Below are 16,631 nucleotides of genomic sequence, written 5' to 3'. Positions count from 1 at the left end.
TATGTGCTGTAAGGATAAAGGGTCACCTCCTCCCCCGTATTTGTATGATTTGGCAGTTTTTTTCTATTGAGGGTCATTTCTTGCTTAGATGTGAAGGCTTTTTATATGTTGAAGATTTGAACATACCAGAGAAGGCAAACATTTCTATCAAATTTACAATAACTTCTTTGAATTTTCTCTTTTAAATTTCTCTGCCTCTTTCTGTCTCTGTCTCTGGGTACACTCGCATGTGTGTGCATGCATGTTCGTGTGTGTGTGTGTGTGTGTGTGTGTGTGCATGTGTGTGTCTTGGCTCATGTATGGCAGTTGAAGGACAACTTCAGAGGCCTGTATGCATTCCAGCATGCTTGAGGCAGGATCTCTTGATGTCTGCCACTGAGTACTCCAAGTGAGCTGGCCTCAGAGCTCCCAGGGATTCTCCTCTCTCCACCTCCTGTCCTGCCATGGGAGCTGTGGGATTATAGACCTGCACAGGGCTTCTGAGGATTCAAACCTTGTGCAGCAAGCGCTTTATCCATTGAGCATCCTCTCCACCCCCCCGCCCCCCTCTTTAACTTCTTCATGTTATTTTATGCAGAAATACGACATACTCCTTCCACAAAGTTAGTGCTCTCCCATGAACACTGGCATCATCCTCATGCTTCTTAAAGGCTTCTTGTTTGTTTGTTTTTCAAGACAGGGTTTCTCTGCATATCCCTGACTGTCCTGGAACTCACGCTGTAGATCAGGCTGGCCTCAAACTCAAGAGATCTGCCTCCCCAAGTGCTAGGATCAAAGGTGTGTGTGTGCCACCACGCTGGGCAAGAGTTTTATTTCCAACATGACTTGTCAACAAGTGAAAACCAGAGACTTTCATTCTCTTCCCTTTATGGGAAGAAGGCTGTGTCCCGGGAGCCACTGGATTTTCCTGAGTCACTAGAGGACACATCACTGTCCCTGACCATCTTGGCTGATTGGTCATGGTTGCCTTGGTTACTGACAGCCACATGGGCCTCTGTGAAGAACTAGCCATTTCTGCTGGGGCTTCATGAGGAGTGTGTACACAGACCATGAGCGAATTGCCACACTTAGAAGTGTAAGAGAAGGACAGTGGTTTTACTAATCGTTGTGCTGTGACAACAGGCATGCTCTGGGATTGCTCCAGGCAGGACTGGATGGCCATCTCAGGCATTGGGTAATAACACAGAAGGGGACAAAGGCCGGAAGGCTTAGGATCTGGGGTCAGAGTCATAGTTGGTGAAAGTGCAACTGGCTTTAGACTCTGCTTCTATCCTGGCACAACTTGTGCCTACTGCTACCTGCTGTGTGCCTTGGGGCAATTCCCTGTCTCTCTCTCTCTCTCTCTCTCTCTCTCTCTCTCTCTCTCTCTCTCTCTCTCTCTCTCTCTCTTTCTTTTCTTTTTTTCAGAGCTGGGGACCAAACCCAGGGCCTTGTGCTTGCTAGGCAAGCGCTCTACCACTGAGCTAAATCCCCAACCCCTCCCCTATGTCTCTTAAATTTCTCTCTACAAAATGAAAAGACGAAGCTTTTGAAATTCCGTGGCAGTTCTGCTGAGCCCTGGAGTTGGAATAAGAAAGCTAAATAGTTGGCCCCTGCTACCTTGCATCCTCTATCCCAGGAGAAGGCTGGACATGGGAGGAGACATGTTTGACAAGGGTTGGAAGATATCTGAGTGGACACCTCTGCTGATGGGGTCAGTCTCCACTGGCTTGGGATCAGAGCGGTGGGCCAATTATTGGGGCTGGGCCCCGGACCACTTTGCTAGATGAGACATATCTCTCATACTTCTCAGGCAGCTTCATCCAAGCCTGTAAAATGTCACAAACCACAAATACCTCTGTGGGGAAGATGTGAATGTGTGTCTGAGGGGACTGTTGGGTATATTAGCAAAGCCAGCTAGCCTCCTGGGTTGGGTGGCAAGGTAAACAAACAGCAGATGTTTAAAGGCAGAAAGAAGAGTCCTGTGGATGGCAAAGAGGACCATGACCCGGTGCCTTTTTGGCCTTAGACATTTAGAGAAAGATTTTTAGTTTTATTCTAAACCATAGGAAGAATTTCTGAGCTCTTGTTTTAATGTTGATTCTCAGGCTTAACACCTTGGTTCAGCTGCCAGTCATCTGCATACTTTGGTGTATTGCCGGCCCATGTCACTTAAGTTTCTTCCATATTCATTGGCTGAGTCTTACTCCATTAAGGATTTTAGTCTTTGTTACAAAACAATGCCACAGGTTCTCCTCCCTTTTCCAAATAGCTGGGACTCTCTGACTAGCCAGATGATGATACATATTCTCATTTATCCGATTCTGATCACGACAATATTTTACATCCCTGGACTTTTGTTTATCTCCGAGCAGGGGATGGCAACCATTCGGCCCCTCAAAAGATACAGGCTACCTGGAACAGGCCTCCCGAGTGGCGCGCCGCCGTACTGGGCACTTCCTAGTCACGGATCAGGATACACATGGGTCAAAGGTCTCTCCTGCCAGGAAGAAGACCGAGGCTTAGCAGAAAGCCGTGGCCACCCTAAAGGAGGCCAAGTTTCACACCTGGCTCAGAAGGGGAAACTGGGCACAGCTGGGACGAACCCACAGAGCAAAGGTCCAAAGTCCACGCTGGAGCCCCGCCCATCAGGGCCGGCCCCTTGAGCAGGGCGCATTCTGACCTCTCAGCACCTCCCGACTCTGTCAGGGCCCGCCCTCCTCTTGAAGTCAATTGGTTGGCTCTTAGTCCCCGCCCCCGGAAGATCTGCTTTTCGCAGCCAATCGGCGGGCGCGGTGGCGGTGGAGCCTGGGAGCGAGGTACCCGAACTTGGAGCGGGGTCTGCTGGGTTGACTTGGGGGGCCAGGGGTCGCTTGTCACCGTGGGCTCGGTGGGGGCTGCCACTCCAGGGCCAGTGCCTGTGTCCACGGAGGGCTGGTGCCGGCTCGCGGGAGTGGCAGGATGTCTAGGCTTTGGAAAGTTGGGTCCTGGCCTGTTTAGGCCCAGGGGCGGGGACATCTCAAATTTGTTTTGTCCTCTGCTTAAAGACAGCCCACCTGTCATTGGAAGGAAACTGAAACCTCTTCTGGCCGCCCCGGTGACAGGGGCACAGAATTTGAGACCAGAGGGAGATGCACTGAGGTTGGCTGTTCCCTTAAAGGGCCACTCAGAAGGGACCGCCAGGAATGCCTGGAGTCCCATTCCAGCCACTTGGAAATGAAAAGGTTAGTTGTGTCTCTGGCGTTTGACTCTAGGTGACAATAAGGGGACCCTGGGGTGAAATGGGTCCAGAGTGATCGTAAGAAACGGGCAAATTGAAATTTGATAGGTTTTTCCATTGCTTTGCCTCTTAGGTCAAGTCAGCCAGGGTCAAAATAAGAGAGTTCTGGTTGTTCTCAGCGGCTGTCCTTGGTAGGGGCCTTTCCCCCTGAAGATACCTTGGGATGCCTAACGAGGTTTTTGTCCAAAGGTTCTGAATGTAAGATTCTCAGTGTCAGGGAGCTGAGAACAGTGCTCACCTCTCAAATGCTGAGACATAAGTGGCTTCTTGTGTGGGCCCGGGGAAAGCACAGCAGCGGGTGGGGAAGAAGAGTGGGCAACCTTTTTTTGCACATAGAAAGCAGTTAGGAACGTGTGGTCTGGTTCTGCCTCAGTATCAGGTGGACAGGCGTGTGGATGTTATCCTTCCGTCCTGATGCTGTTTATTGGATATTAGCAATATTAGGAAATGACTAATGAGATTACTAATTCTCTTTAGGAAGCCGGAGGAGAATGAATAGCATTTGTGTGGCATTAACTCCAGGTTTGATTTTCAGTTAAAAGAAATGAGGCAGAAAGAAGTGTTAGCCAAGACCTTCCAAGGCCCAGCTGCTGTCTGTCGGACTCCAAACAGTCATGTTTACATGTTCAAGCATGGCAGCGGGGACTCCGGGGACTCCTCCGAGGAAGAGTCACATCAGGTGGTGTTACGACCCCGGGGCAAGGAACGCCAGAAGAACAGCAGCCAACCGCCAGGAACGGGCACCATGGTGCTGCTGCAGCGGGAGCTGGCCCAGGAAGACAGTCTCAATAAGCTGGCTCTCCAGTATGGCTGCAAAGTAAGCTAACTCAGCCTCTGCCCTCCAGGGTTGAGAGAGACACGGGGCAGTCCCTGTAGGAGGGGTCCTTGTCCTTCCTGACCCCCATAGGTGGCTAGAATCCTACAGAGCCAGGGGCTGGAAGCTGGTGGAGGCACCCTTCCTTCATTCGGAGCTCCGGGCTCAGGAAGGGCCGGTTAGAGCTGGGCACCGCAGTTTAGGGAATGCTTTCCTTTGCTCTGCTCTGCACAGGGACCCTCTGAACAGGGCTGGAGACGGTAGGTGGAGTTTACACGTTTCTGTGGCATGCTTCTCTCGCTGCTTTGCTTGACGGTAGCTAATCTGACTAGTAGAGTTTTGGATTTTTTTTTTCCTTCTCCCTATTAGAACTGCATGGTCTAGCCTCAGTGCTGTGCCTTTGTGTAACCTTTTCTTTCTCTTTAATTATGTTTTTAGCACTCAGAGTGATTAACAGTGGCAAAGTAAGTTGGAAAGTGTTTCTGGAATCGCTCTTTTCTCCTGCAATGAAACAGTTTGTTTCACGCCGTTGACCCCATGCTGTATACATGCTATATACATGCTATACACATGCTATAACCATGCTGTATACATGCTATAACCATGCTCTATACTGACAGCAGCTTTCACCAAGGCTGCATCAGCTACACAATTAAAAAAAAAACACCTATCTCCTAAAAATTGTCTGTGGTTTATCTGAAAAAGATCCAAATAAGCAAAAAGACTGTGTGGGTGTGGGAGTCTTTTCCAGATAGAGGCTCATCTCCAGGGACACAGAGCATCTTTACATTGTCCCGGCCTTTGTATTTGGATCTTACAGTCTGCTTCTGTAGGCGTAGCATATGCTTTATAGACCATGGCCAAAACAACAACAACAACAACAACAAAAACCAAAAACCAAAACAAAACAACCAAACAAAAAAAAAACCCACCCCACCTTCCCAACAAAGTCTTCAAAGATAGACTTATCTTTCATTCATGTCAGACTGACAATCTGAGAAAGCCAGAATGAATATTTAATGTCTCCACTAACTAGTCCTGTTGGAGGCGAATACACGTGCCGTTCGTTGAGTGCACAAAGAGTGAAAGCTGTCAGGCTCCTCCCGTTTGTCAGTTTTCAGAGCGAGGTGAACAGCATCCCTCAAGCCAGTGCAGTAAGACTCTAAAAGCGGCCACCAAGTAAAGCGATGGCACACATGATGGACTTGACCGTCAGCTCCGTGGGCTGTGCTTACACTCTACAGAAGTTTTTCCTAAGTAGCTTGAGGGGGGTTTAAAGTGTGGCTTCCCGTCCCTCCTTTTCTGTTAGAAGCCTTGTGTTATTTGATGAAATCCAGCTACAGTCCCACTACCTTAGTCAGGGAGGAACGTCTCAATCCCCAACTCCTGGCTGACGGCCGATTGCCTAACCTGCTTCTCGGGAGAGGTGTCTTCTCCCCAAGCCGAGTTAACTTCTGTTCAGAGAATAAGGTCCTGCACCCGCCCTGCTTCTGGGAAAGTGCTGAGGGAGGGATCATCCTGAGGAAGCTCACTCAGGTGGCCGAGACCCAGAATGTGTGCCCAGAGCCAGCTCCAGCTTTAGTGAGCTTGTCTGGCCACTTGCTCAGCTGGATTCTGGTGTGAGACGGGCACACTGAGTTAGACAGGGAGGGTGACAGTGTTGGACCTGTTTCACCCAAAGCTTTTGTTGTAGTCACAACACTTTCCAGAGTTGACCGGAAATTGTTCAAAGTAGAGTGGTTGGTTTCTAAGCTATTCATTAAGAGGTAAAAACCAAATGTCAAAAGCCTAGGTTCCTTAGCTGAAATGAAGCTGGCTGAGGGTGTACTTTGAAGCCTTCATGAGCTTCTCCACTGGAGCCTCCGCAGACCTAAGGTCTCTGCTGGGTACTGGTTTTAAGGAGCACTGCTTGTTTATAATGCCTGGCTTCCGTAGGTCGCAGATATCAAGAAAGCGAACAACTTCATCAGAGAACAAGACCTGTATGCTCTGAAATCGATCAAGATTCCAGTGAGAAATCATGGGATCCTCACAGAGACCCACCAAGAACTAATGCCCCTTGGGGCCTCCTCTTCCGAGACCGGGGTGACCCTGGTAGAACTGCCCGAAGATGGAGATGCCTCTGGGGCAACTGCTCAGGGCAACCAGCTGACAGAGTTCTTCAAGGGCATCGATGAGAACATTGAGCGGGCTGTGCAGTCTGATGTCTTCCACAGTGACGGCTGCTGTGTGGAGGCCCCGGATCAGCCGCTGCTCCCCATACCCCAGAAGCCAGCAGCCTACGGTGCGGACTGCGGGATTCAGTGGTGGAATGCCGTCTTCCTTATGCTTCTCATCGGCATTGTGCTGCCAGTGTTCTATCTCGTCTACTTCAAAATACAAGCCACCGGGGAAACCTCAGATAGTTTGAACGCAACTGTTGTCCCCAACGGCTCGATGACACTGAGCCCAGTTCCAGGGCAAGCCCCCAGGTTGGCAGTTGCAGTGCCTACCCTCCCCGCTTCAGACAACCAGGGCAGCCCAACCACTGAAGCAGGGGCCTAGGTCCATTCTCTTCCTAGAGTTGTCAGGCTTTGACAATTGGCCCTTGATGTGTGTAACTGTCGCCATCTGGTTGCAGACGGCATTGCATCTTGCTTCCTGAGATGTGTGGACACCGTGGCAATCTGGATTGTATAGACTGAGGAATGGCTTGGCCTAATCCAAGGACGCAGGAGCCCAGACATCTACCGCCCCAGCAAGAGAGACATTGACATGGAACTCGTGGCCCTTTCTTGAAGATATGTAGGGACCTGCGGTGAGCGCCTGGACAGCCATTCTGTGCAGGCTCCTAAGGAGAAGTTGATGGGATCTGCGGTATTACTGCCCCCCGGTGTTGGATGGGGTCAAATGACTGTCACAGTGTCCCTGCCTGCTAAGGGGAAAGGTGGGCTCAGAGACATGCCCTGTGTCTAGATCAAGGTGCTATATAGTATGTCACTGAGTTTGTCACAGTTGACAGCCTGACAGGTTTGCCTCACTTGGCCCCACTGAGGCAGTGCTGCTTCAGAAGTGAGGAAGCCCCAAATCCAAACTGCCATCCTTGGATTTAAGCTACACCTCCCAGAGTCAGGCCAGGCGCCTCTCTGGGGCAGCTCCCCGGATCCTCCCAGTTGGTATCTGGGTTGTAGCTGTTACTAGCAAGTGGTTTGAAGGGATTGCATCCACCATTAAGGTTCCAACACATGGACCTTGGAAGCAAACTGGTTGCCAGCCCAGTGTTGTCAAGAACAGTGGATCTCACCCCAACCCCTACCATGAGTGCCCCTTCCTGCTGCCTCCTTGATTCATCCATTCTTTGGGTCCTTAGAGCAAACTTGCAGATGCTGTATCTCAGTCAGCTTTCTGTTACTGTAACAAAATCTCCATTGATAAAGGTTTATCTTGGCTCCTGGTACCAATCCATGGCCTGATTTGGGGAGTGGGGGTGGGGGTGGGGGCTACAGTAAGAACATCATGGAGGAGAGTGTGTGATAGAACAGATTGCTCATATGACAGGGAAGAGAGAAGGGGAGACAAGGAGCTTGGGCGCAGGTATCACCTTCAAAGTTCTGCCTGCAGTGAGCTAACTTCCTCCCACTAGGCCCCATTTCTTAAAGGACTTCCTGACACATTCCTTCCCAATACTGAGATGAGGTCCAAGTCTTTAAGACATTTGCCTTTGGGGGACATATCCAAACCCCTTCAAGGTAACCCTGGCAGTGAAAAGCTGTAGAGAGGTAGAGGGCGCCACCAGATGCTGGAGGGTGCAGGAGGCTCAGGCTTTCCCTGAGGCAGTTAGCCAGCCAAGCCCTGTAGGGTGTAGGGGGAAGGGAGAAGTCGGCTTGCCCTGTCGCAGCAGGAACAGGCAGAGCTGGCTGGAGCTGAGCCTCGGGCACTCAGGTTAGCAGGCTTCTGTGCCGGTTTGCAACTTGATACATAGGCCTAGAAATCTGACCAGAGGAGAAGGATAGTACATGAGCTGGGCCTCCTGTCTAAACTATCCACCCAGGGTGCAAATACCAAATTTAAATCACCTTCAGAATTAGTATTTTGAGGCCAAAAATGAACCCATAAATCTTGGTACAGTAAACATCTTGATAATGTGATTTCTATCTAGATGCTCAAGGCCATTGTGGCAGTGAAATTTCTCTTGAATGTTGTCATTAACTCCATCAGGCAGGGCTCAGAGTCCGATGGGAAATAATTTTTTGGCAGAAAATGTCTATATTTTTTTCTGTATTCTGTCTCAAGTTTGGGGACAAGTATACAGCCCTGTGTGGGTTCCTAAGTAGAATGTGACAAGGGATCTGCAGTGACAGGGCTCCTGGGGTTGGATGGGGTCAAATGACTGTCATAGTGTCCCTGCCTGCTGAGGGCAGGGGTGGGCTTGGCTCAGAGATGTGTGTTCCGTGTCTAGGCAGACCACGGTGCTACACAATGGTATCAGTATGTCACTGAGTTTTAGACATGTTACAGTTTTAACTTGTATTTCTGTATTTTTCTCAAGTGGAATAAAATTTCTTCTGTGAAGGAAACATGATTCTCCCTCTTTTCATAATATGTGGGTATTGGTAACAGTTAAAACTGAGGACAGCACTGGAGTAGTTGACAGTGGCCTCTGCCTCCTGCTGAGCCTGGGCAAGTTGCCTCAGGCCCTTGCTGTGCACATCCTTATGTGGCAAGGGAAGGACAGACTAAGTGGTAAACAGTGCATTCTGGCCCACTGACCTACATAATATGTTTCCTAATTAAGGTAGGTCTGTGAAAGACACACCATGGAGTTCATTTTCTGGTAATTTGTTCTCTGGGATGCTTTTGAAAAGATTTTTTTTAAGGTTTTAAAATTATGTGCTTATGAATTCAGGTTGCTTGGCGTTCAGGGGAGAGCGTAGGACCTACTGGGGCTAGAGTTTAGGTGGCTGTGGGCTGATGCTAACATCCTAGGGTCCTCTGCTAAGAGTAGTGAGCACTCCTAACAACGTAGCCATCTCTCCAGTCTCCAAGAAAGCGTACGTTTTAAAGAAGAATTTACCATCTTTTTGTTTGTGGGCATAGTGTTCAATGTTAAATCTAAGTGATTTTCTTAGTATTGATGTGCTGATTTTATATGAGGGAGACAAGGCCCCAGGATGGGTTGTGCACTGCATGTCTGACCAGCAGGAGGCAGACAGAAGGGGAAAAATGCTCTGAAGTTTATGAACTTCACAGTCATATGGGATAGACAGGGCTCTGAGCCATACTTAACCTGGTAGAGAAAACTCAAAAGTCCCAAGAAAGATGGCTGCAGTTAGGAGCCAAATACACTAACGTATAACCTGTGGTGTTTGCTGTTTAATGGATGCCATGGGACGGCAAGCATTTTGTTCAGGAACTCCTGCCTTCTCAATCCCAGTCCCAGAGCCAGCAGCTGAGTAATCTGGGCTTGGCAGCCTCAGAGCTTGTGTCCTTCTAATTCTGTGGCCTTACTGCCCTGCTACCCACCAGGCTGCTGCTGCTGGCCTGACAAAGGCTCTGTCCCCTTAGGCTACCACCTCACACCTGGCTGCATTTGGTTATTTTAAGGTACAGTTTCATTGTCCTGAATAAGGAACACACGACTTTTTATTTGTACTCCATCCATCCACATACACTTTAGCTCTTCAGAATACAAAGAGGTGATGTGATAACCAGACAGGGCTCTTGTCCCCTGCCCTCAAGGTGCTGACAAGCTAGGAGGCGGTGTGATGAAGCCTCTGGCGGGGCCCTAGAGAAGTTCTCTAGATGAGCTGAACCAATACTTCCTTAGCTGACACCAGGGAGGGGCAGTGGCAGTCAGTGGGACTTTGGGCAGGTGCGTCTTAGTGTGATCAAAGGACTAGAGGTTGGAACACAAGGACTGTGAGTAGCTGGTGACCTGGTATGTAGGGGGTGTGAATGGAGTCATGGGAAAAGGCTGCTGGAATGGTTTGGGGCCAGATGTGCAACCACCCAAGCTCTACATTTAAGGGCTTGGCATTATTTCAGGGAAATAAGAGGATTCATGATGGCACAGGGAGGTGACACCACTGAGCAAAGTGTCCTTCCGTATTATCCCCATCATTCCTGAATCTTTTGTCTTAGACCTGTGAATTCATATTGTTTATTTGATTTGGAAAATTGCCGTCACTGTTAAATTCTTAAATGCCAAGTGGGGAAACCTAGTATTCAAGTTACCTCCAAAATACTTAACTAATTACAGACAGCACTTTACAGTGGAGCCTACAGGGACCTTCACCCAGTAAAAGCACAGCCATCTGTAGGAGACACCCTGACACCGTCCATTCCAGAACCTCGTTAGGACACATCACTTTGGGCTATTTGCCTAAATATAGCACCTCATCCCAGTCTCTATCAGACTTGCCCACAGCTAAGTGGCTTTAGCTGGACAGGTGGCTGGGGGTGGGCTACAGCCTTCCAGCTGGCACAGGGCTTGGAAAATCACTTTCTTGGCTGGTGCCACTCAGACACACAAATCAGCTTAAAACTAAGATAAAGGTTCAGAGCGAGGCGCCCATGGGAGCTGACTAGGAACTCAGAGTGAATTGATAGTAAGTAGCTGCAGCTGTGATTAGAATATTTTTAGCCACAGGACTCGAACAGCTTTCAAAACCTGCTAATAAGAGTCCCATTATAGCCAGCAAGCAAAACCAGTGCAAAAAATCAACTTGATTTGACACCAAGAATCTGCTTAGCTAGGAGCTGGCTCACATGGCAAGGGAGAGGAAGAGGATTTAAAAAAAAAAAAAAAACAATGGGTTTGGACAACTATTTGGAGCTTTTCTGGCTTCTGGCTCGGTTAAGAGCTGACAGTGGGAAGGATCTGCTAGTGTGCTGTAACAGCCAGACATCTCTGCAAAACACAACTCCGAAGTTACACCCGTCTCTTGCCTCAACCTCAGTGTTGTGTATGTAATCTGGGCAAAATTAATTCCACACCGTAAACCTTAAAGATGAATGGGCACATGAGCGAGTGCTGGCACCTACTGCCCTCGGCACCTGAAGCTGTTCTCCATGAGTAGAGTAGTTCTTGGAGACGCACTGGATTTGACGGAGTTGTAACAGCCAGCGGTACTCACAAACAGATGGCTGGCTGCTTCCTACAGGCTCTAGGGCTGTCTAGATGCCACAGGGTCAAACTGGGGAGCAGGGATGCCTGGTGGCCATGCCAGAACCTACTGTTTTCCCCAGGCAAACATGACAGAGTCTGGATGTATGGTCAAAGCCAGGCCATCTTTACTGGAGTGAGTGCAGGAGACAAATAGCTTACAACAACCTCTAGCATTGTCTTAACCATTTGATAAAAACTTCACTATAATATTTATTGTATAATGAAGAAAAAACAACACATTCAGGGAAAAATTGAGATTAACTTATTTTTCTTAAAAGGTTCATCTCAAGGATGGCAACAAAGTCCAGCTTGTGCCGCCAAACGGTTTTACATGATCAAACCGTGTACAGCTTCTTTGTGTGAACTGTTGACTACAAACATTTACCAAATACATAAATCTCTTTTAAAAAAGCCATTTTAAATATAGCAAAGCAGTGTCTTCTTGCACAGCAAAGTGAAGAAAGTTTCTACAGAGAAATAAAAGTTTTACATCTGTAAAGTTCTTTTCACATTCTAATCATCTAGCTTTATGATCCGATGCAGGAGTTTTCAGGTTCCGTATTTACTATGTATTTCTTGTGCGCATGATGGTTAATACAGAAATTATGTTAATACATTATCAGTCATCTTTACAGTTGAAAGGAAATGGTGAGACATGTATTGTTCTTTTAGAACAAACCCCTGATTTAGTTTTGTAACACAATGGATGTAATTAGGGCTCAAAGGATGGAGTTTTGACTGGGACCACCTGTGTTCACAGAGCGGCGACACTCACTCTCAGTGTAGAACCATAGAGTTCCGAAGGAACGGCCCACGTCCAGTGCAACTTAAAAGCTTTTTTTGTTTTTCTTTTTAATAATAAAATATGTTATCTGAAGGGAGAAAACTTTCTTGTGATGGTGTCTTATACAAAACACATGAGTCTCAAAGGGTAAGAAAAGTCAGTTTAAAGCAACACCGTCAGTGTCCTCCCTACTCTAGGCTGGCTTCCACTGAGAGCTGTGGATGTGGATGTGTTCACACATGAGCATCTGGGTGAAGGATGTCAGACCCATATGCTCCAGATCACCCTGGGCATATGGGAAAAGATTAACAGTCAGATATTCAGTTCCTGAAAACGGAATACATTGTTACTTGGTCAGTGTAATTTAAGTACAAACTCCGAGCCGTGTGTAATATTCCTTTAGAAAACAGTAGTTGTACTGATTATAAACCTGCATAGAAAGAAAGACTATTGAGATACAGTCAGAGAAGCCATCTCATAAGGCACACAAGAAAATAGACAGTAAATGTGAATGTGTTAACTCCTTTCCCAATATACAGCAGAAGTTCATGAACATGCATAAATAATAATGAAAGGGTCACTTAATACTTTCAAAGCTATAAATGGTTTACAAAGTGGTAAGGGGTATCTTGGAAAGTCAGTGTTGGGAGACTGTGACCTTATGAAGAACGTGCCTGTAAGTCAACTCAGTACACTTGAGGAAGAAAACCTAACCTTCTCTGAGGAAGAGCCAGGTGCTGAGACCACAGAGGAGATGAGACACCGTCCCCACTTCCTTGGCTTCCACTAACATGTGCTACCCGGACTGTCAGTGAGGCTCTCCAGTGCACAGCCTGTGCTCACCACGGTGCATGGACCAAATACCTGTGTGCGGCCAGGCAGGAAACCTGGCTGATGAGCTGTCGGGACAGCAGATGAGGAGACATCAAAAGGAGCATAATTTAGGGAATCGGGGGGGGGGGGGAAGCAAAATGTAAGTAAAAACTGCAGGTAGCTGCTCAACATTGTTCAGTATAAAATAGCAGCCATTTTTAAACTCTTTAAGTTTTTTCAGGAAAAGGAGTATTTAAAAATCTAGGATAAAAGATATACAGGACTTTGAATTTTGTTCATGGCACAAGCCCAGTAAACGGATGAACTTGCCATCACCAACGAGCTGTCTCCCTGTAAGAGTAAGGCCTTGTTCAAAATCCAAGCTGAGGGTGGCACCAGTTTCCGTCAGGACAGCAAGAATTGTGTCGGGGATCTGCACCATAGGAGAGCTGCTCCCTGCACGCCCGTGCCTTCCCACGCACGGGACGCTAAAGCCCTCCTGGATTTTGTAACCAGCTGCATCATTCTATCTTTAGAGTTAAGGAGAAAAGATCCCTTTCCCTACAAATATTTTCCTAATTATTTACCACTTATAAAACCTTTGTGCTCATCTACTACTCAGCCATTTTCTCTAATATTAGTTAAATTAGGTCATCTTTCTACTGTTTTTTTTTCCCTCACAAAAGGCAAGTTTTAAATAATGCCTTATAAAATCTGTTACAACACATTTTATATTTATGCAGGATGAACTTAACACCAATTTTTTTTGCCACTTTGCTATTTATGTACACATATAAAATATATAATGATGCTCACCCCATACAGCACAAAGATTACAACAGAACATCACACATTCACCACCAGTGAGGGGAAACCCCTTTACACAATCCTCTGAAAAACTGGGCTAATAATTAAAATCCAAAGTACAGTATATTTAACAAAATAGTAAATATTAAACAGTGAATACTCTACTTAAGGACTTCGCCTTTCCCCCCAAATTGGTGGCAATCCACAAAAATATACTTTTTAATCTGGTGACCATACAATACATAGGTACTTACATCAAAGGTGGTAATATATTTAAGATGCTATATACACAAAGAGTTTGGCTCGACTTTTAATTTACATATAGAATAATAATGTTCATGGCTTTTTTTTTTCCAAGGTTCTGCTTGCAAGATATTTTTGTTTTTTTTCTCCCCTCTTAAAATAAAACTAAAAAGTTAAAACAAGATAAAGCTATTCTTTAAAAAAAAAGTTACAACATACAGCTTTGGCTTATATAAATAATTCAGCAGAATGTGTTCAAAAGTAGTGGATATAATTTTATATATAGTCATCAATTCATTAAGGGTGTTTTCTTTCATATAAAATATACATGACCTAAAATCAGTTTCTTTAATTTTTAAAGATATGAATGTAAAAGAAACTTCTGACATATTCCAATTATAACTTAATATATTAATTTTATTTTGTTAATGCTCTATATTTCTAGGCTAGTATTTCTGAATATTTCATGCGTGTTTTCTATTCTCTCTTTTTAATAGCTAAAAATCACTTCTTTGACCCAATACATTTTTTTGCACGTGCAAAACAGTTATGTGTGGGGCTCTTTGTTTACTGTGTCTGTTTAATATAGACAGCCCTTGCCCATGCACCCCTCTGCAATAGACCCATGCCAGGTTGGGTTATTAATATAAATGACTTTATGTACAGTATTGCTTTCTTGGTTCCTGCTTTTCTACTGCTCTGTTCTACAAAGCATTTTTTTTTTTTTTTTGAAGTAACTACAGTCACCGCACAGGTAAATAAAACAAATAGGGGCCCCTAGGTTTCTGCAGGCTAATGTGGAAGAATTATATATGGGTACACGTTTCTCTGCAAAAACTTTATCTTAGGAGACAAGTAGTCCAAGGAAGTGCCAGGCTGGTCTGTCTCTACAGGGTGCTCTGTGTGCCGTGTGCACACATCTGCACACCTACAAGGAGTCGCAGTAAGTGCCTGATTCTGTGTATGCAACACACACCCACACATACACACACTCACACCGACATACATATATATGTAAAGGGATATATATGTATGCATGTACATATAAATATATTGAACTCATGTCCTTATTCACCAATTTAAGATATGTAGGGCAGTTCACTGCAGTAACACAAAGAACAGACATGAACCAGGAAGCCTTAGGTCACCCATGTGTCCATCCTCATGCGTTTTACAGAGGGGCTTTCTCTGTCCTCAGCATTTGGAGGTCGGCCAAGCACAATTGGAGAATGGAAGTCGCCCCGTGGATCCTCCCGGTCACTGCCATCGTAGGAGCTGCTAGAGCTGCTCAGACTGTCCACAGGGGAGCGCCCCATTTCCTGCCGGGGTTGGGGCTGGGGCTGTGGAGGTTGTGGCGGTGGTTGCTGCTGTGGCTGCTGCTGCTGCTGCTGCTGGAAGCCTGATGGGGTCATTCTATCACGGGGAGGTGAAATTGGCTCTGACTTAATGTTGATGTTCTGGTTGGTGTTAATGGACAAATTTGAACCCTGAGATAACTGCCCTCCAGCCCTGTAGAGAAACAACAGTGGTGAGATGGTTTGACAGCACATCTGTTTACCTCACCCAACAAAGCTCAGCAAACTGTCTGCCTGAGAAGCCCTGCGAAGACTGAGGGTCTAAGATCCCTTACTTTTGCATCTCAACTCTGAAAAAAACCCCAGTTTTAGTATCAGGTGTTGTAACAACAACATGGACCTTGAATTCTGTTTTCTATCTCCCATCCCTCAGGATCTTCTGTACTGGGCTCTATGACAAACACATCTCATGCTTTCCCAACAGCCATGAGATGTAAACTGAGTCATCCTCATTTTCATGAGAACAAGTAGTTTCAGAAAAGCTAGGAATGTGCGTGGTAGTATGTGAGACAGGACTTCCGAGTCTAGGGCCTTTCTACTTATTTCCTGGACTTGTTTTTATTTATTCTTTTGTCACCATGTCTCCCGTGTTGCCCAGGGACGGTCTTCGATTCCCAGCTCCCCGCTTGAGCAGCTGGGATTACAGCAGCACTGGATGCCCAGCTTTCAGGCCCAGTTTTTCATGACTTCACTCAGAACAGCCTAGGGCTTCAATAGCACAAACTTCCCTAAGATACTTGGCACTTCCATGCACCACACAGTTCTCTAGAGTGACACTGGTGACAGTCCACACGTGCAGTTCTTTCACTGCCCAAGAGAAAGGATGCTAGCTCTCTGGGCACTATGGGCAGGAGGCTAGGGTGCCCAGGCCTGATCAAGTGCAAAGCAGCCAGCTAGCTGGTGCTATGCTGTCCCTCTTCGGGATGCCCTCCTGTACTTGTTCCTTCTGATGTTCAGGGAGTCTGGCCTCTTCTTGGCACCATCATAAATCTTCTCTGCTTTATACCTTGCCTATAAGGAACATTCCTCTTATGAATGAAGTAGTTTGTAAACTGGGCCAGAAACAATCAAATGAATCCTATGGCACTGGACTCATACACAGAATATTTTCTTTTTTCTTTTCTTTTTTTTTTTTTTCTTTTTTTCGGAGCTGGGGACCGAACCCAGGGCGTTGTGCTTGCTAGGCAAGCGCTCTACCACTGAGCTAAATCCCCAACCCCGAATATTTTCAATTCTATTTTTCTTCTACTAAGATCCAAGGAGAATGCATAAGCTTGCTGTCCTCTTCTCCAAAGCAAAGGAGAAAATGCAGATGAGCCTGAATGTTTTTAGCTCCCTTTCCTCAGAAAGCAAACTCAGAGATCATGCTGGGACGCAATGGCTTATTCATCTGGCAGTGAGTGAGAAGG

At 46.5% G+C, this 16,631-nt stretch overlaps 2 protein-coding genes across 8 annotated transcripts in view; one reads left to right on the top strand and one right to left on the bottom strand.

Moving 5' to 3' along the window:
- Positions 1-2,771: 2,771 nt before the first annotated feature.
- Positions 2,772-7,501, top strand: Lysmd4 (LysM domain containing 4). 3 transcript variants are annotated; one of them, XM_032893437.1, is made up of 4 exons: positions 2,776-3,203; positions 3,782-4,076; positions 4,512-4,537; positions 6,009-6,116. In XM_032893437.1, exons 1-3 carry the CDS (start codon positions 3,196-3,198, stop codon positions 4,521-4,523), a joined length of 315 nt encoding a protein of 104 aa, XP_032749328.1. In that variant the 5' UTR covers positions 2,776-3,195; the 3' UTR covers positions 4,524-4,537; positions 6,009-6,116. The 3 variants fall into 3 exon arrangements, with proteins under 3 accessions (XP_032749326.1, XP_032749328.1, XP_032749327.1); XM_032893435.1 differs by lacking the exon at positions 4,512-4,537 and having other exon boundaries at positions 2,772-3,203; positions 6,009-7,501; XM_032893436.1 differs by lacking the exon at positions 6,009-6,116 and having other exon boundaries at positions 2,778-3,203; positions 4,512-5,079.
- Positions 7,502-11,323: 3,822 nt separating this feature from the next.
- Mef2a (myocyte enhancer factor 2A) overlaps positions 11,324-16,631 on the bottom strand; it is a 139,604-nt gene continuing 134,296 nt past the window's right edge. For all 5 annotated transcript variants that reach the window (XM_032893429.1, XM_032893430.1, XM_032893432.1 and 2 more), the window contains one exon: positions 11,324-15,376. In XM_032893429.1, coding sequence (XP_032749320.1) covers positions 15,007-15,376 — 370 coding nt within the window. In that variant the 3' untranslated portion in view covers positions 11,324-15,006. The remainder of the gene's footprint in view (positions 15,377-16,631) is intronic.

Source organism: Rattus rattus, chromosome 2 (assembly GCF_011064425.1).
Source record: "Rattus rattus isolate New Zealand chromosome 2, Rrattus_CSIRO_v1, whole genome shotgun sequence".
Classification (NCBI taxonomy): Eukaryota; Metazoa; Chordata; class Mammalia; order Rodentia; family Muridae; genus Rattus; species Rattus rattus.
This window is presented reverse-complemented; position numbering and strand designations above follow the sequence as displayed.